Source organism: Lathamus discolor, chromosome 1 (assembly GCF_037157495.1).
Source record: "Lathamus discolor isolate bLatDis1 chromosome 1, bLatDis1.hap1, whole genome shotgun sequence".
NCBI lineage: Eukaryota > Metazoa > Chordata > Aves > Psittaciformes > Psittacidae > Lathamus > Lathamus discolor.
The window spans coordinates 159,381,652-159,401,712 of record NC_088884.1 but is presented as its reverse complement, the minus strand read 5'-3'; the positions used below and the strand labels follow the sequence as shown (position 1 = coordinate 159,401,712).

The 20,061-nt window shown below is 44.6% G+C and overlaps 2 protein-coding genes and 1 non-coding gene across 6 annotated transcripts in view; 1 reads left to right on the top strand and 2 right to left on the bottom strand.

Annotated features, from left to right (window-relative positions):
• Nucleotides 1-726: 726 nt before the first annotated feature.
• On the bottom strand, nt 727-19,638 carry PTCD3 (pentatricopeptide repeat domain 3). Of its 4 annotated transcripts, none has more exons than XM_065661415.1 (24): nt 19,510-19,638; nt 18,653-18,702; nt 17,786-17,825; nt 16,780-16,825; nt 15,996-16,064; nt 14,703-14,807; nt 13,710-13,833; nt 12,551-12,684; nt 11,776-11,849; nt 11,378-11,465; nt 11,224-11,284; nt 10,858-10,940; nt 10,039-10,183; nt 9,490-9,540; nt 8,779-8,862; nt 7,960-7,988; nt 7,353-7,456; nt 6,068-6,146; nt 5,888-5,978; nt 4,666-4,751; nt 3,441-3,589; nt 2,549-2,590; nt 2,105-2,263; nt 727-1,407 (listed from the first exon to the last, which is right to left on the bottom strand). In XM_065661415.1, the coding sequence occupies exons 1-24, from the start codon at nt 19,602-19,604 to the stop codon at nt 1,341-1,343; spliced, it is 2,055 nt and encodes a 684-aa protein (XP_065517487.1). In that variant the 5' UTR covers nt 19,605-19,638; the 3' UTR covers nt 727-1,340. The 4 variants fall into 4 exon arrangements, with proteins under 4 accessions (XP_065517487.1, XP_065517476.1, XP_065517496.1 ...); XM_065661404.1 differs by lacking the exon at nt 19,510-19,638 and adding an exon at nt 19,102-19,226; XM_065661424.1 differs by lacking the exons at nt 17,786-17,825; nt 18,653-18,702; nt 19,510-19,638 and adding an exon at nt 17,626-17,653.
• Nucleotides 11,007-11,148, bottom strand: LOC136007480 (small nucleolar RNA SNORD94). The gene has a single exon (XR_010609731.1). It is a non-coding gene; the product is annotated as a small nucleolar RNA SNORD94 (small nucleolar RNA).
• Nucleotides 19,496-20,061, top strand: part of POLR1A (RNA polymerase I subunit A) — a 36,254-nt gene continuing 35,688 nt past the window's right edge. The window contains exon 1 of the mRNA XM_065661390.1: nt 19,496-19,875. Coding sequence (XP_065517462.1) covers nt 19,799-19,875 — 77 coding nt within the window. The 5' untranslated portion in view covers nt 19,496-19,798. The remainder of the gene's footprint in view (nt 19,876-20,061) is intronic.

Sequence of the window (20,061 nt, the reverse complement as noted above, 5' to 3'; positions counted from 1 at the left end):
CATATAGGAATATAGGTTTAGGTAAGCGTAACTTAACCTGGTTGCCCTGGTGGACTTCCCTCTTTTTCCCTTATCATCAGTGAAGGAAGACTGAAATCAGTAACTGTGGCTTTGTCCACCTGCTGATCCAGTTTTAAACTGGTGGTGCATCACCCCAAAATCCCTTTTTCTTTGCTACACCCAGCACTTGCCATACAGTGCATAGGCATGCCTGCCTTCTGGAGCAAGCCTTGCGTCCAACCAGCAGTGAAGTCCCTCTGTTCCTGTACCATGAGGAACTTTCACCCTTTCAGCTATGCCTTGTTCTGCATTTAGCAGCTGCTGTTTCCTCAACTCATTCCTGACTTACCCTGATGCTGCTTCTCACTGAAGTGTTCTTACTTGTCCTGCAGCATCAGGCATTGTTTTCCACAAGCAGCAGTAACTGTTCCCTACTTTTCACTAGAACATGGATTAATTCTCTCAGAACAACACCTTCTTTGCCTGTTGAAGATACCACCTCAAAACCCACCTCAGGCTTCATCTGCAAGCTGCGAACAGCAGCACCATGCTGTAAGCACCAGTTACCTCCAAGGCAGAGAACAAACCCCAGTCCTCTGTCTGCCCAGCCACCTCAGTAGCTTTACTACTGTGTTCTGCATGAACTTCACTCACCCCCTCACAGAGCAGCAACACTTTGCAGTCAATCAACAGTGTTTGCTCAGGGATTACCAGGATGCAGCCAGCTTTCTGTCAGCCATTTATTACATACAGTCTCCAGCTGTACAAATTAGTTTTAGCATCTTCAACAGTCCAAAGCCTGTTCCAGAACACCCAAAAAGATGGGGAACAACACACAGGTGATGAGTATTGCATCTGCAGTGTTTACAGAGTAAACATCATATTTAAGTAGTTCAGTGAAGTTGGCTGGAAAGGAATTAAATCTGGCACAGGTTTAAGTCACAGGAGGTCCAAGAGAAGTGGCTCAAGCTGTCAATGTCTTGTATGTGCTGAGCAGCCCCAGGAAGTGCACTCCTTGCTGCAGCCCTCCCCTACCTCAGCCCTGCTGAAGCAGGTCATGACTGCTGGGAGTCAGCTCATGCAGGTAGTGGTGTGGAAGAGACTGTGCTGGTGTAGCCCACGCTGTGTCTGAAGTCACCAAACAGGACACACTCCAGCTCCATCCAACGAGGACAACGTCCTCTTGCGAAGCAGGTCCTGTATGGGAAAGCTCTGAAATGCTCAGCAGTGCTGCAGCACCTCCCGAACACTGTCCCCTCAGCCGTTTCAGCTCTCACAGAAGCCTCCTGGCATCCAGGCAGCAGCTGCTCTCAGGTTTCCAGTGAGGAAGGCAAGGACAGCTACTCACGGTCACTGTCACTATCGCTGTCGCTGTCACTGTCTGACTGGATGCTCTCCAACATCTTCCTGCATGTGTAAAACAGTTCAGTGATCAGTGACATCTTGTGACTTCTGCTTGAAAGGACAGATGTAAAACACAGGGTAAACCCCCTCCAAAAAGAACATTATGGGCTGTCTCTGACACCTATTGTCCTCAAAGGACAGGCCTACCCAGCATTTGGTGCAAGCACACACACTCCCTTAGGAAAAGCCACTTCAGTTACCTAGAAGTGATGGGCCAGCTTCTCAAGGATGCTGAACTTCTGTTTATTCATTCCCTTGGACCAGACCACTGGCTCCAAACTGTGATCCCTCAAGCCTAAGCCTGGCAACTGAGCTTTGCTGCAGCAGCTTGCAATGAACAGTGATGCCTGATGAGATGGACTGAAGATTAACCATGGCCCTCAGAACCTGTGAGCCACGTGCAGGCCCATCCTGTGGCCATTCTCTGCTTTTACTAGCCTGCAGTCAGTATCTTTTAGGTGGCCAGACCCACCTAGGAAAAGATTCTGGGAAAGAAAGGTGGAAGCAGATGTGAGTGGTGGATAACGCTAACCCCATTCCTTCTAGGAAGGATGGATAGTGTGGAATCAAAAGCAGTGACCATTTTGGGAGTTTGAGTCAAGCAGAGTCCACACACAAGCCACTTCTGTGCCACCTTTCCACAGGAATTATCCCTCCAACACCCTGCTATACCCCTTCAGCAGTAACATTAAAAACTTACTTCTGATTTTCAGAGAGTTCAAACTCTTTCTCCGTTCTGCTTTTAAGCCTTTGAGATGCAGGAAGGCCAAGGGATGCTGCCAGCTTTACCAGCTTAATCGCCTCATCTGGGCAATTGGTTTGTTTAGCACAGTTCCAGAACCCATCCAACACCCGATCACTGCAAAAGCAAAGGCAAAGTGTGAGTGTTCACAGGATCCAAGGTGAGGTGGCCATTAATTTACAGCACCTCCTTTAAAGGGAAAGGAGGTGACAGATCCTCACATCACTCAACCAGCCCAATTCTGCTCCTGCAGGAATTTCACCTCAGTCTTCACCCTCTACCAACGTGGTGCACTTGGTATCTCCTATCCCAGCAGAAAGCTTTTAACCCCAACTATGATATTCTATAATAGAAATGCAAGATCTCAGCCTCTACCTGAAGTCAGACCCTGTAAGTACTTACGTGGGAATCCTATTGATCTGCTGGAAACGCTCCATCATGTTCCTGTTCAAAAGAAACCAAAATGGTCATTAAAAAACCCTCACACACCACAAACCACAGGAATAGAGTTACTGGATCTCCTGGATAAGACAAGCCCCTGCTGAGACACAGGCAAGCTCTATGTCATGAAACAACCTTCCCCACAGATCTGAAACACACCCCATGCTGTGTTCTGACAGATGCAGCATATGCCAGCTACTAGCATTGATGGCTTTAACACAAAACATCTTAACTCTAACATTAGTGTCACAGAAAATAGTAGTAGCTGATGGGAAGCTTAAAGTAGGATGTATTTTTAGAAGGATACTTGCCAAACCTTTGTTTCAAATGCATCGGTGCAAAGAGAACATCTGTGTTTAACAGAAAACAGCTCAGAACCTTCAATTGAAAGCTAGTTATTTCAACCAGCATTTCAAGTTGAGAGCAGGCAGGACAGCAAATTCTAGTTCTAAACGTATTCTCTTCATAGGTCTAATCAGGGTTCATTCTAATTAAAGGTTTAATTAAACTCTAATCTCTTGAGCAGTTTGAATTTCAAAGGCTCTGGAAGTTATCAAATGGGAAGCTGCAGGCAGTCAGCAGTGCTTAGTGAAGTGATAAACCCCACCTTGCCATAAGCAGCTGCGAGATGCTCTAAGCCAGCTGCTGCATTAACTTCTAACCCATTTCTAAGACAGAAAACCGTAACCTGGTGCCAAGAATGAACCATAAAGTTAAGGAACCCCCCTCACATTCCCAGCAGGATTTATCCCCTCCTTTTGCCTGCACCACCATTTCAAGGCAATGGATTTTTGTGATTAAGCCTTGAGTTACAAGGTCAGCAACCAAATGCTCACAGCAGCCTCACACGTACCAAGCATCCTGGGTCCTGCCAGCCCTGGCAAACAGGAGAGCAGTGCAGCCCAGCGTGCTGCCTGTCCACTGTAACTGGACCTGCTCCTTCCTGCTCTGCTCGTGCATAGCTTTGATGTCTTCAGCACACTTGGCAAAAGCCTGCTGGATCTGTGGAAAGATTGTGCCATTAATCCCAAACCCTCTAGAATTAACATCCCTCCTTCATTGCAATTCCTCCTATGGGTTTGTGGTTTAAATGTGTCCATTAACAAAGGTTATTCCTCACAAAAAGATGCTCACTTCTGCCAGCTCCAAGATGGCTTTGCAGGTATTTGAGAGCTCTGCAGTACATGAAAGCCTTTAACCCTCCCTCCTTAGCTTGAGGAGCCAGTTACTGCAACAACATCTCCGGCAAAAAAATCCCTGAAATTGTCACATGCTTCCACAAGGATGTAGCTGGCTGGGCTGGACTGGACTGCTCTTCCAAACCCAGGTAAGGATGTGATCCTCTTCTCTGTTAAAGTTTTTTCTGGAAGTTGAAGACAATTCAAAGGGCTTAGCAGGCCTGGATGAGCTCACATAGATCTAGAAATCTGGAATAGCATATGCACTGGAACTAAGACTGACCAGGAGAATAAATCAGCACTTAAATACAGTCTATCTGCTGCACAAAGAAATGGGGAGAGAGCTCTACTCTTTGCACAGAGTCTTCTTTACTGGTTTTGGATGGAATAGTATTAATTTTCTTCATAGTAGTTAGTAAGGGGCTGTTTCGGGTACGTGCTGAAAACAGTGTTGATATACAGGGATGTTTTAGTTACTGCTGAGCAGTTCTTGCACACAGTAAAGGCTGGGAGTGCACAAGGAATTGGGAGCGGACACAGCCAGAACAGCTGACCCCAACTGACCCAAGGGATATTCCACACCATATGCCATCATGCTCAGCATATAAAGCTAAAGGAGGAAGAAGGAAGGGAGGGATGTTCACATCGATGGCATTTGTCTTCTTGAGTAACCGATGGCTGAACTGCCTCCCTGCCCATGGGGAGTGGTGAATGAATTCCTTGTTCTGCTTTGCTTTCTCAGACAGTTTTTGCTTTACCCATCAAACTGTTTTTATCTCAACCCAGGACTTTTTGCACTTTACCCTTCTGATTCTCCCCACCATCCCAATGGGGAGGAGGGAACAAGTGGCTCTGTGGTGCTTTCCTGTATAGGGGGTTAGACCATGACAGCTTCCTTACCTCATCAGGGTGCTGCTCCCTGCTCATCAAAGACAAGAGCTCTTCCAACAGTTCTGGTCTCCTATTAAACCCCATCTGTTTCATATCTGTTAGAGAAAGGCAATAGTTGGTATGTGTGGCTGACACCTCTGCTCCCAACTCCAGGTATTAAGCTCAGAGTAATGAATGCCATTTTAGAAAGCATTTTCTGACTGAGCAGGTCCTGTGTTAGTTCCCTTTCCCCTCACTATCATGCCCTGAAGGTCCTGTGCACCAAGTACATGAACCAAAAGGATTTCTTCTGCCAGCCTGCAGATTCCTGGGTGCCAGGCTGACTGCTCCCCTTGCTAACAGCCTTCAAGGCCCAGCACCCAGCCAGCCCAATGCTGGTGATGACCATGGCACAGAACAGGGAAGGTAACAGCACACAGAGCACTGTCAATAACATCAAGCAGTTACAGGTCCTAAGTGGGAACATGGACCTGAACTGCTGCTGGATAGTGAGACCCATGATTCTCAGTGGCCAGAGACACCTCCACCACTGTCTGCTTCCTCTGAGGAGCAAGTGGTGACTTGTATTCTTTTATAGAGCAAACCAAGTACTGAGATTTGACACCACCTGCAGAGGGTCCAGATGATTGGAAACCATAAGCTAAGCAGTGCTATAAAATTCTGCTATTTATAAAACTGTATTACACTGATTCTGCCTACAGAAATCAAGTGCTATTCTGCTTATAAATTCTATGCTAATCATAAAATCCTGTTAAGAAAATAAAGCTTTAATTGTAACTATGAATCAGTGCTGTCATCATTCTGCCCAGGATCCTAAAGGAACCCGTCTGTCCCCTCTGGGTGACAATAAGGTACCTTCTGTGTGCTAAAGCCTGTATCTGCACTCTTGTCTCATCTTCTTAAGCGGTAAAGAACAGGTAAGTAGTTTAAATGAGTTAACCATGGGCTGTTGGTTAAAGTGCTGCTCTCTGGTAAGCACTGTTTTCCAAGACACTGACATTTAGCTATGACACAGCCACACTGGTAGTCTATGCAGGCCCAAACATAGGTTCTGCCTTTCTCTACCACAACAGCCCACCACTGCACTAAGGAGTAACATCCCTTATGCCAAAGCACCTGGCTGTGGCTATACTGAGCAGCAGGAAGTCCCCCAGCTACCTCGCACTTGGGGATAAAAGCTCCTGACTTTTAGCAGGCAAGCTGCCTCCATAGCCATGTGGTTATCACTAACCTTCCCAGACTGAAGGGATCCTTTCCAAGTAGTTGGCTGCATCCAGTGCTTGAAGGAGTTCCAATATATTTTTAGGACTTGGATAGAAGAGCTGGTGAAGCAAGAGAGTTGTTTCAGTAAGCTGTAACTGTTCCACCTCTCCACACCAAAGCTCTGAAGCTTACCCTAACACACACTTACCGAACAGGACATTTCTTTGTACCATTTCAACACGACATCAATTTGTTCCATCATGCACAACAAGGAGAAGAATTTTGACCTAGAGGAGGGGAGAAATGTTCTAAATCAGTTAGGATTAGCTCAACCAAAGCATACAGAAGCACCAGCAAACAATGGTGTTCTGCACAGATTTGTATGTGGATCAGGGAGACCTCACTGTATCACTGCAATGCTCCATACACTTAAATAAGCGTAGCATTTTTGTGAGAGAACTTAACACTGACACTAGGCAGTTGGCAGAATTAACCAGAGGTTAGAGCACTGCATTTAAAACCTCAAGCGAATGCAATCTCCCTGCCTGGTGTCAGGTCTGAAGTACCTGAATCTATCTGAAATACAGCCTCTAGTTAAGAGCCACTTGAAGAAGTGAACTAAAATTAACCTTGTTACTTGTACAGGTTCACAATACACACTTGGGACCCTGACCCAATGCACTGACTAGGAAAATGTCCCTACACCAAGAAATTAAATTTCCCTTGGTTTATTTCCAGGCTAAATAAGGTGCAATCGTCTGAATCATCCACCTCTGAAACTGCATCTTGCTTTGATGATAATTTTTACCAATTTCAAGGCCAGGCTGGATGGGGCTTGCAGCAAGCTGCTCTAGTGGAAGGTGTCCCTGCCCGTGGCAGGGGGTTGGAACTGGATGAGCTTTAAGGCCCCTTCCAACACAAACCATTCTGTGATTCTTATGATGATGCTGTCAATTTACAGGAGCATCTCTGGTTCCAATGCCTTAACAGGTTTCTCTTCAAATCAGTATGCTCCAGGTACTTACATTCAGTGACTGCAGCACTTAATGACGTTGGTGGAGATACTTTAGATGCCATGATTACAGTATCAAATTGTGTGACCACGTGGGAATTTGATGCCTAAATACACCTGCTGTGCTGCAACTTCTCTCAACACCACCATGCAGAGGACTAGGTCTGACCTGTATGCTCTTTTGGTGTTACCTCCTAAGCTGCCATCTTACGTGGACAACAGGACTGAAGAAAGCACAACTGGTCAGTATGGTTGCTGGGTATTAAGCTAGACTGATGCTTCAAGACAACTCAGTTTGGGCAAGGCCACAAACTGAAGATAAACCCTAAGCTATCACTGTTCTTAAGAGGAACCTAATTCCCAAACTGCGCATACAATAACCAGTGTTCACCAAAGCACCCTCTGCAATGTTTGAATCCTGGTTTGTATTCAAACTGACACCACTACACGAGACTCTCAATATCACCTGCACTTCACTCACCAGTAGATATTTAACTGATCCATGCTCAAGAATTTCCAGTTATCTCCCTTCTCCATGGCCTTATTTAACCGATAGGCAAGCTTGATGTCCTTAAGATCACAGCACTGTAATGAAACAGTTTGATTTTGGTTACAAATCCAATACTTAATACATCCCTCTGAGACTCACAAAGTATGAAGAGTAATGAGCTGATGGCAAACATTTCTAACAGGATGAACTCAATGACTGCCCAGGAATTCTGTTTAACTGAGACAAATGTGTGGCTCTCCCAGTGGGTGAGAGCTTTCTGACCTAAAGTGACACCTTCTGGTGCTGAGACTGTCCAACTGCTGCAGTGTCACTAGAAACAGGAGGTAGAGCACAGTGGACAGAGACTTATGTAGCCATCGCCAGCAAGAGACGCATCTCACAGGCATGCAGGTTACCAGTGCAGCAGGTACCAAGCAAAGAACTGCAGAATCATAGAGGTAAGTTACAGGAGGTGATGAGCGCAGGTGAAAAAGGGAGATACTGAGAGCTAAATCTTGTATGACAGACTGGAAAACTCACAGGCAAGTCTTAGCTGGAGGGCTCAAAGGAGTTCTGACTGCAGGGACAAGACACTTACCACTTGCATCGCAGTGTTAAAAAAGTTGGCTGAAAGGAAGAAAATGGAATGTGTGAGCTCCAAACTTTGAATGACACAAACAGCAGCGCATTAACCCAGCCTCCCACAGGACAAGTAAAACATGTTCACTTAGAAAGCTGAATCTGTAGCTCTGCTTGGTGAAGACTTTATATGTAGAGACTCTGGTATGGCCTGAGTTTTGCTAGCCAGTGTTGTGAGGCAGCTGTACTGCCATGCCTTTGGAGTCAGATTGAGGCAGATGATCTGTTTGACTTTAGGTTTAGAAAAGCTACATCCTCTTGTTTGCTGCAAGACAGCATTATATGCCTAACATACAGCCTCCAAAAAAGGCAGCCACATCACTGACCTCCATTTCCTCCAGTGGAAGAGAGCATGTGCTGCTCATGGCAGGTTACCCACCTCTCTAGAACATCCCAGAGCTGCCCCAGGACATACAACTGCCCCCTGAAAATGTCTCTTTCCCATTTCATGACACTTTGGTTTCTGTCAGTGACATTTCAAAGCAGCACAGAAACTGATGCTGCCTGAGGGAGGCAAAGAAAGCTACAGTGGGAGGAAGAACAGAAACTATCCTGCTCAGTATCTCATTCCTTTTTTGTGGCGAGAGTCTTGGATAGGAAACAAGAACACTGGATGCTACCAGAGACTGAAACAATGGCTGGCTGTAGGTATCAAAATGGGGGCAATTTACTTAATGCCATTAGGTACAACACACCTCCCCTTCCCTTGCAAGATGCAATAAATTAACTTAATGCAAGCTTAATCAATGCAGATAGCGAGATATATTGAAGTCCCTACCATCATCAGGGTCCTCAGGAGTGAAGCTCCTCTTTTCAACATCATCTAGCACCTCAGAGATGATACCTGACGGATGAAGTTCAGCTGTGGGACAAAAGAGACAAGCAACATCACATCTCAGTCCTGCCATACACTTCATTAATGAAGAGCATCAGCCTGCAAATGCAATATGGAAATAAAAACAAGCAACATCACTTCAAACAAGTGCCATGATTCTCATGGTGCTCCGCATTAGCTGCAATTTTATTTGCTCCAAAAATTGCTCTACTATTGCTAGATTCCCACAGCATAATAGTGCATCAAAGCATATGTATTGTAGTCAGATCCAGCCTCCTCAGAGACCAAGCAGCATCTGTAGCTTTAGCAATTTGTGGCCACAAAAGGAAACAGGCTCTTTCCAGCGCTAAGGCTAAACAGAAGGACTCCTCCCTCCCTGTAAGGTTATAAAATCATCAAATTACAGAATAGTTTAGGTTGGAAGGGACCCTCAAAAGTTCATCTGGTTCAAACCCCCTCCAATAAGCAGCATTATGACCCTCTATAGCTTCTTCACCCAAGTAGAATCAGACTGCACGGGTAACACTGGGATTGCACAGACAGGAAGTTGTCTTTTCACCTATGAATCAACTGCCTTCACCTATCACATTTGGAAAGCATTTAAAGCAGATGTTTAATAGGACACATTCATGAACTAATTGACGACGCACGTACCGCCTCTATAAAACATGAAGAGAAGATGCTCATACGTCGCAAGGCTAGGCTCTGGAAAGCAAAAACACTGAAGTTACTTCAACATTCTTGGCTAAGCTTTATGCATAAGCAGCATGCATAAATTTACTATAATTTCTACAGTACTACAATAAGGACCCAGCTGATGAAGAGCCTATGGGCCAGAACACACCTTAAGTAGCTAGAAGGAAAAATGTCATGATAAACATGCTCCTAACCACAGCACCAAAATGCTTCAATACCTGACCTAAGGGGCTAAGTACACCCACTGTATTGCAATTAGTAATCAACAAGGACTGAAGATGATGATTCAGTTTGAAATCCACAGGCACTGGCTTGCTGAGTGGCCACAGCTTACTACTTATCTTTATTTCTCAGTTCTCTTGCACAAGTAAACAAACAGTGAAGTCAAGAACACAGGGAGAAATGCTTTTTCCACACTTCCTCCCTGAAACTAGGAATCACTGTAACTCTTGTATCAACTATTCTAGAGGTGGCATTGGAATGTAATAACCATCCTGGTTCTCTTACCTATATCAAGCGCTTCCATTTCCTTTATTACCAATAACGACATATTTCTGCCTACACCACCACATCTTCTCAGGGTCTTCAGTACAGCATTAAAAGTTAGCAGATTTGGTTGCACTTCCTGTTGAGCCATGTGATTCAGGAAGTCCTTAAAGAAGAATCCCCAAATCCTTAGTGCTTTGCATGCTATAGATCACAGTTCAGCTGACAGGTAAGTATACACTCATTTCCTCAAGCTAATCTTTCTCACCCCCTTCAAGTGAATGATTCCACTTGATCATTTATTAAGGGAGTACCATCTAATTTTTAAGTAATTTAACCAAAAATCGAGACTATAAAATTACATCAGATCAGATCTTGGACAACTGTGTCTCGCCAAAGAAATTCTTAAACTTACAAACTATTTTTCCTTACTGATGTTAAGCCATTAAAACTGGAGCATCCCATGTTACCCCTCAAAATTCCATTTCCATCCCAACCAGCATGAACTACAATTCCAAGAGGTTTTATCTAAAATGGTTTGCTTGGTTTTATTTCCCAGCATGATTTCCCCATTGCTTTCTGTCCAGGCAGTTCTTGAATCAGGTATGTTCCCACAAGGCAAACCATTCTGCAAGGCTAAGGTTGGATTTTGTACATTTTCCAGTCCTCAATAGCTAGCTCCTATGTTGAAACCAGTGGACTTCATTTGCAGCAGGTATCAGTATCTTTGTACAAAGCTCTTGTTTTTAGTATTCTAACAACTGCAAAATTCTACTGATGCAGCAGACCCAGTCCCTACACTCTTACCCCTTTCCCACCTCTTTTGCTCTACTGCCTTACCTTGGCTAACTCCCATCTTTCTGAGAACCTGTCCTTCAGATGTGGGACTGCTGAAATCAGTGCGTTGAAGGTGTGCACATCAGCTGGAAAGTGCAAGATGATTCATTTTAAGTGACAATTATATTCTACAGAGAACAGTTGGTGCTGCCATGGCTCAGTTTTTGGCGAAGTCTCATGCAAACCTGGTTCCAGAGAGCCAGCCACATGCCAGCTGCACTGGAACAAACAGCTTGCATTCAGCTCCCATGATCCAGCTGAGGTCCGTACCCCTGCGCCAATCATCACTGCCATGAAGCAAACACTCATGTACCACCAATGGGTTCCTGTTACTTAGAATACTACAAAGTAAAACTAAGAGACACTTACCCTTGTGTCTTTCATTCAGCAAGTCTATGTACATGTCATAAGCTTTAACAAAGGCCCCATGCTGCACAAAAAACAACGAAAATAAGAGTCTCTGTGACTGTGTGAGGTTCCACAAGCTGAAAAATGCCCTCCCACCACTGAAGGATAACTTTACCTTCACCATCCCACGGATCATTGCGCAATAGGAGTGTGCATTCCTCTCTGGCATTATCTTGAATATCCTTTCAGCATTGTTGTTCTCCCTAGAATCAATGAACAAGCTGAATGTTAAAGAATTCAACAGAAGATACCTTTAGGAAAAGGATTCAGCATGCAGAACACAAAGGAATGGGCTGTATACCCACGGGCTCACATTCAAATATATTACTTGTGATACTTCGAGCTATTCTACAATCACTTACTCAATCTTCATCAATACTTTAAAAGGTTAGAGATGCATATAGCAAGTAATATCTGCCAGTATGGGCTGCCAAACTGTCTTGGAAGTCTGTTTTATAACAATGCATGTGCACAAACCACTGAATATGGGAATATTGGCATTATTTTCTATACCTCCATCTAGGGCCAGATGACTGTAAACCTCTTTGGAATTGTCTCTTTGGAGCCTTCTGTTCTGAAGAATTCACCTGGAGAAATTTTGGCAGAAATAAGTTTCTCAGAGGTCAAAGTTATGATTCAACATCAAATGCCGTGATTTGGGAACAACACAGATGTTAAGCAGCAATTTCTATGCCGCTAAAGGTTGGTTTTACTGGGTTACACTGAAATAATTTCTATTATAATTGTCAGGAAGCAATAACTAGATTAATATTTATGTTATTACCCATACTAAAAGGTAAATTATAAGTATTCGTGGAGTTAGTAGGAATCACTGAACTACAGTAAATACTCTGTAAAACTCTCCCTCAACAGTCTTCCCATATTGTGTAACGTATCTATTACTGTACCCTGTGACCTGATGCTCTTAAGACTACAACAGGAGACCTAAACTTCACTGAAATCTAGTTAATATGGTTCAGACTGGAAGAAAATTAACGTGTGATCTGCACTAGGGGTCTTCTTTGCAGGCAACTATAAAACAAGTTCAGGAGAACTAAGCCAAGACAGGTTCCAAGCATACTAAGTTCAGCTTTATGGAAACTACTTTTGCTACTAGGTCAAACACTGGATTTTTTTAACTGCTGTATCACTTGAGAATGTTGACTGCATCTGATCCACCCCATCTCCCAGGCAGCTAATCACAGCACAAAAATCCTGACATCACCTTGATACACTCCCATTACGTATGAAAGAAATAAAGAACTAGAGATCAACAGGTTTTTTATACCCCTGGTTCTTCCAAATCCTCTTTTACTTCTTCCTTTTTTGCTTCTTCCTCTTTTTCCTGTGTAGATTCCCCATCTCCATAGAAGCATAACAAATCTAAAAGGCTGTTTGTGGTCTCCAGAGATACAGGAGTACCTGTAGGAAATGAGGAGCAAACAGTCCCAGAGAAAGTAAAGAACAAACCATTCTACAGCCGTATCAGAAAACCTCTGAACACCCAGTTGCACCATTTTGCACTTTTTCAACATAAAGGCACTGCCTAGCAAGTGTGACACCAGTTCTTCTGCAAACCCACTCACAGCAGAAGGTAACACTGAACTACAGTATCTGAAAAGAGTAGTTTTCCTGACCAAGTGGGAGGGGGAAGTGGCAGCTGAAAGTGTGAAGCAGCATATACCCAACAGAGCATCTGAAATTTCCAGTGCTTTTCAGAACTATTCCTAGGATACACCCTGCTGTGAAGACCACTTTGTGTGTTCCACTATCCTATGAAACAGATTTAAACCCAACCGAAACAAAGAGCTATTTAATTGAATCATCTCCTTTCCACCTTTCAGTGGATATGAGGTCTCCTTCCCAGTAAGCCTTCCTCCTTCAGAGGCTTGTGGCAGTTAAGTTTTCTATTGCCTTCTCCTCATTCACCATAACAGGGATAGGGTCTAAATTAAGTAAGAACTAAGAAAGACTCATTTACTAAGGGCAGGTCCACAGAAGGAACACTCAGCTGATATGCTGCACCAGTCCAACACAGAAGCAAAGTGCTCAGCACAGATGCAGCATACACTGATCAACAGGCTACTGCACAAGAGCACTTGAAGGCTGAATGATACCACTCAACCACAGAATATCTGCCCGTAACAGGCCCTGCTCTGCTACATCACAGTTCTTTTACTTTGGAAGAGAAGGATGAAACTCCACACCATATCATCTGTTTCTTGATCAGAAATCAATTGTTCTCCTTATCATCAAAATGACAAGTCAGACATGCAGGAGATAAAGAGGGCCCAGTGGTTCTGGAGAACCACTTCACCAGATGAGTTGGTTTTGAGGGGCAGCAATGTAGTCGTGGGACTATCTCCATAGCCAGCGCCAGCTACTAAGGTGTTTTTGGTACAAATGAAGTAGAACTCCACCACAGAATCTGGCAGTTGAACACATACCTGCTTGTACAAGCTGATCAAACAGGTCCACAGATTCCTTCACCCTTCTGAGGTGGATACGCTCTTTTAGAGCTTCCTCACTCACTCCTTCAATCTGAGGAGTCAGAATCTCAGGCATAAAGCACTGAAAGCAAAGAGTGCAAGTTAGACACGAGCTCAAACCTTCTCTAAATCACTGCTAAAATAACTACTAAGCAAATACGGAAAAACAGAGTGGTTTAGGATTGATTAGAGATCACCTAGTTCCAACCCCCTGCCATGGACAGGGACCCCTTCCACTGCCCCGGTTGCTCAAAGGCCTTACTGCTGCTCAATACCCTTACTCTTCACCCAAGACACTGCTTTGATAGTCTCTCAACCCTCCCAGCCCAACAACAGCAGCCCTTTTGGTGATGAAAGAGCACACACACCCTTATCTCTCACCTTCATGCTAGTAAGTCAACATAAAATCACAGAATGGTTTGGGCTGGAAAAGTCCTTAAGATCATCTAGCTCCCAAGGCTCTGTCCAACCTGGCCTTGAACACTGCCACGGATGGAGCATTTATCACTTCTCTGGGGAACCCACTCCAGTGCCTCATCACCCTCACAGTAAAGAGCTTCTTCCTTATACCTACCCTGGACTTCCCCTGTTTAAGTTTGAACCCATCACCCCTTGTCCTATTGCTACATTCCCTGATGAAAAGTCCCTCTCGGGCAGACTCAAATGCCTCCTTCAGATACTGGAAGGCTGCTCTGAGGTCTCCACGCAGCTTCTCTTCTCTAAGCATCTAAACATTTCTTTTCTTACTTTTATATAAAGAACCTGATATGAGATTGAATTCCTAAGGAAAAACATTCATTTCAGAAACATAACGGAAATACAGTAATGCCTTCAGAGCTGTCTGCAAAACAGCTGACAAAATAATCCTTTTATGTTAGTTCTGGACCAGACAGTTGATTTCACTCCCTGACAAAGCACAGACACAATGAAAATTAAAATCAAAATGCTTACTGTTACATCGGGATGTACAGAAATCTTGTCAAAATACTGAGGAAACTGCTTAATAATGAATTTTGCAGCATTTTTCCCAGACTCCTTCGACAATGCAAACAGCCGCTGCACAGGAATGAGAGAGAACAAGAGGAAGAAATAAGTCATTAAAACATCTTCCGTAACACTCAGCGTTCTGACAGAATCAAAACTGAATTCCTGTTTCATTTTCAACTCTTAGTAAAAACATAGGCACAAGACAATGTTCCAGAGAAACATTCTGGTATTTATGCCAATATAAGAATGTCTGTTCTTTAATGAGACTGTTGTTTCCTTCCTTGTTACTTAGTCAAGAGTTCTGTACCAGGCATGTGAAACGCTGCACTACTGCGTCAAGCTGAAAAGCATTCTTTTTAGAGTTATGGCACTTGGACATTTCTCTCCTTGGCTTTCATTTCCAAGAGCATCATCTGATTCCCATTTACCACTTTTCCTTAAGTTCTAAAGCCTGCTTCTTTTCAAACTCTTCACATTTGATTGCTGCCTTCTGTCTTCTCAATGGCTTTGCCTCTGATACGCATAACTGAAGCTCTCTGGTAGCCACATCACTGATTTGCAATGATGTATCTCAGCTCCCAGTCTTCTCTCATTACACTTAAATAACATCACATACAGGAATTCCTTCTTGCCCTCATTTCCAGTTTTGCTTTCTCCCACATCAGCTTCATGCTCTTTAATCTTAGGCTGAGGTAACATCAGGGGAAGACTTTCCCTTCTTCTCTATTATCATCCTAACACTTCTCTTTGCATAAGCCTAAATTAACAAATAGCTGTGCTCTGTGATACAACTAAAACTCCTGCGGCTTGGCCAGGACAGTAAACTAGTAGCATGTAATCTACGTAGTAACACACACACACACACACACACAAGTGATCTTATCTGTTTTAAGTCATACATTTAATTTAACTGTAAGCAGAAAATCTCAGCACTTGGAACACCACAAATTCATAGTCTGTAGACAAGTTTTAATGCCTCACCTACAGAATTACTGTTCTCAGAACATGGAGAAACAGAACTCAGCAGGTAAGCCACTAACTTGCAGGAATGTTAACAGAGCTGTGTCAACTGGAAGGTCCCTGCATGGGCAGGAAGAGAGCACTTTGTGTGTACAGGGTGGATCTCTCTAGCATGCAGAGAAATGCTCCCACCATTATGCATTCACAAATACACAGAAGAGAAATCTGATGGTTTTTCTTTTGTAACTGCTGAAGCCCAAGAGTAATGCTATCAAAGATACGAAAGGAAACACTTACAAAATTGGCTGCATTTTTTGGCATAAGGTAAGGGTCATCTGGGAACATATAATGCGCAGCAGTAGGATCCTGTAGAAAGTAAAACCCAAGGATTGAAATGTTTAGTTATGTACACATTGACACTGTAGGTATATCATACTGCCTCGTGGAATTTAGGACATAATCACCACCTGATGCCTACTTTACAAAAGTCCTCTAGTTCAAAAGGGTTTAGCCTGTTTGCAAAAAGCTTAAAAACCATCGCCACTATATACACACAGAGGCTAACACAGTGACAGCAGAAGGGTCCTTACTATAACACAGCAAGCAACAAATGTCCTGCAAAGCAAGGAGAAACCCAATTGTAACAGTCCTGGGGGAGCTGAGGGAATTTGCAGGATTAGATTCAACTTCCAGGATTCAAGCCAAACAGGATGGCATCACAGCATTTACAAATGTTGACTAGACACTCATTGCTCTTTGCAAGGCTTGCTTTCTGGACTGAGATTGGGAAGAAGCAATATGGGTTGGCAAGCTGAACTGGTAAAGGAACTTGCTCCTGATGTTAGCAAAAGCCTTATCAAAATATTGCAGCTTCCACTGGGAGTTGCAGCTCTCTTAGCACTAAAATGAGGTTTTAAGGACACAGCAAAATGTGTTGAGCAAGTGAAACCCTGTAAAAAATGGATGTTAAAAGCCCCATCTTTCATTTATGGACAAAGCAGAAGTAAGAGCCCCCAGAGTGCAAGGCTGTCACTTGGGATGGACAAATTGACCTATTTCCATGATCAAGGGAACTACTTACCCTTTTCACAGTAGAAGCCAATGTCTGAAGAACTGCCAATTTATCCCTAAACATAAAGGAGCTTCAATTAATATTCAGTTGCAGACTTTGAATGTTATGCATTACACTGTATATAGAGCAAGCACATGATTATCCTATTTTCAATTCTGGGAAATAGGTTTTTGCTGCATTTAGAAAATATCACTTTTTGCAAAGGGAGGAAAAACTCAGCTACTAAAATGGTCTCAGTTCTGGAACAACCACAAAAAAGACTTTGAGGAAAACCAGAAAAGCATGTGTGTTTCCTGTTAGCACTCCTGTCCTTACACATAATTAAAAAAAGGAACACTGGGAAGGAACACAGAATTCCCTGGAATGCTCTTCTCAGAGCTCCTCATCTCTAAGAGATGGATACAAGTCCCTCTCCAAGAGAAGTCTTGGGAGGAAAATAAAACCCAGCCAACCCAAACTAGATTTTGCAGGACTCCTTAAGACTTTGCTCATTTCTAAAGCAAAGGCAAGGCCAGTGAGAGCATTTAGGTGAAGGTGGTCTTATTTTAGGTTCACATACAGGCACCATTTGGTTATAAACTTAGTTTTTGCTGCAGTCATGCAAGTTCAGATTGTTTCCAAGAAAATAGCTTTTGTTCAGCTGCATCATTTCTAAAGTGGATTTATTCAGGCAGCTATCACCAGTCAAGTTTATTTTGCTGAAACACACCCATGTATTGACAGTCAAACTAGCTTGATTTTACAGATTTCTATCAAATGTGATCTGTTACAAGGGAAGAGAACTATGTTTAAACATACAGTCCTTATAACTGTTTTTAAAACAAGGCCAGGAATGGAGTGCACTAGAATACTCACAGACAGAATATTCCCAGAGCTCCCAGTCAGCAGGGAGACACATTAAATCCAGGAATACAGCAGCTGAATCTTCATGTTCAACTTTGGCGGGCAGACTACATTTAGCTGTCTAACAATGACCTTCTTGTAGGTCAAGAGAATTCCAGCAGTAAACACTCACCAGGTTTTCCTTCGGGGGAGCACAATTTCTTCTTGTGCAACTATGAAAAACAACATTAAAATTATTATTAGACAAACAGATACCCCAAAATATCATGAAAATCAATTTAAGCTGTTCCAGTTCAAAGCACTAAGCAAGTAATTTGAAGTCACAGTTTAATGTAAGCCACAATTCACTGCAATGGTAGTAGAAAAGGTGTCTGAATAGTGCAGTAAAGTGCCCTTTTGAGTTTCTGCTCCAGCTGCTCAGTTCCTTTCACCCCAAGATCAATTTTCCCAGGTTTTTGCAAAGAGAAATAAAGAGAACAAAGCCACAATGAATAAGCCAGAGGTTGTTAGTAAAGCATCTTAGCAAATTCATTCAGAGGAACATGTGGAACCTCCTGATTACAATCCCCAGAGCCAGGGCCTGCAGAGGCACTTTTCCCACTGCTTCTGTGTTGATACTTTCACAAGCTGTTAGTGACTGGCAGAAACCTGTTCACACATGCAGCATGGCTCTGAGCATCCCAGCTCACTCTGTTCACAAAACTCAAGAGCTGAAATATGGGAAGGAATGCAAAGAAGCAGCAAGATCATGAAGAAAATTGTCAGGATCAAGGTGGAAACCCCTTTTTTATTTTATAGTTTATTCCATTTCAGAGGGCAACTGGATAACTCATGGAAGTGGACAACTTGGTTCATGCTCCTGCAGCAGAGAGCATTTTGGTGGTGAGGGTCATCAAGTTAAGCCAGGAAATCTCTGCACAATGAAGACACAGGGAAGAAAACCCATGAAGGGGAAAGAGGGCATTCCATTCACACCTTATCTCCAGACACACTGTATTAAATAAACATATGCAAGAAACTAGTACTTAAGACATCATACCTTCTGCATTGTCTGCAGTCTTCCCAAGAGCTGTACTGCTAGAAGAACACCTAGAAATGAAGCAGAGTTTCTAGCTATTCCTGTAAGTCACATAAACTTAAGCGGTATGATTTTACATGTTATATTTTGCCTGCGAGTACTCAGTGGAATGGGACCTTTTTGCTTGAAGGATATCTTGAAAGCAACCTCCCCTCTTCACCTGCTTTTTTATACAATCATAGACTCAACTAGGATGGAAAAGATGATCAAGGCCAACTGTTACCCCAGTCCTGCCAAGGCCACCATTAACCCATGTCATGGAGGTCCTCATCTACACAGTTTTTGAACACACTTGTGCTCCAGGCCCTGCACGAGCTCCGTGCCCTTCTCTGGCTGTGCTCCAGCACCTCAATGTCTCTTTTGTAGTGAAGGGCCCAGAGCTGAACACAGGATTGGAGGTGCGGCCTCACCAGTGCCCAGTACAGGGGGGCGACCACTGCCCTGGCCCTGCTGCCACACTGGTGCTGATACAGGCCACGATGCTGTTCGTTTCTTGGCTGCCTGGGTACACGCAGCTCATGTTCAGCTCCGTCCATCAGTGAGATCCAGCTCTAGGCAGCATTTAATCACTCAAAATCACTCCCGGAGCGGCTCCAAGCAGCTGAGCCCACCAAAAAGAGGGAAAAGCCCTGAAGAGGGACTCCCCCTAAGGCCACGCCATGACACCAAGGCCACGCCATGACACCAGCCTCAGCCACCACCGCGCATGCGCAGCCTTTCGCCCCTCACCTTCCCTATCTACCACCCTTCCTCCGCTGATGCCGGCACGCTGTCCCCGCCGCCCAGCCCTGCTCTTCCCTCCGCCGCGGGACCCTTACCGGTAGCACTCTCTCCTCCCACCCAGCAAGCAACCCCGCCGGCTCAGCGATAACATTCGCTGCCAGGAACTACCACCCATCCGCCGCGCCGCCATGCCAGCGCTCCCGCACTGCCCTCTGGGAAGCTGGGCGGTACCATTGCCGCAGTGCCGGGGAGAGGCCGTACCTCCGCGACAGTGGTAGCGCCCGGCCTCGCTTGCCCCCGACCGCCGGGACCGCGTGGTGCCTCCTGTGGCGTCTGCCTGCAGACAGGGACGAAGTGTCGGCCGGGGGGGTTCGTTTGTTCACCATGAGGCAGCCGAAAGTGGTGCCGTGGCGGCGGCTGGTCGGGGTCTCCTTCGGGATGTACACGGCCGAGGAGATCAGGTGAGGAACACGGCAGGCGCTGCGTTGTCCGCGGTCCTCGCCGCCTGGGTGCCGCTGAGGACTACAACTCCCGGCGTGCCGTGCGGCGGAGCGCTGGGAGGCTCCTCGGGCTGAAGGCGCAGGGCCTGCTGGGATGTGTAGTCCGGCTGTGCCCTGGCCGTCTAGGATGGCGGCAAGGGGGGTGTA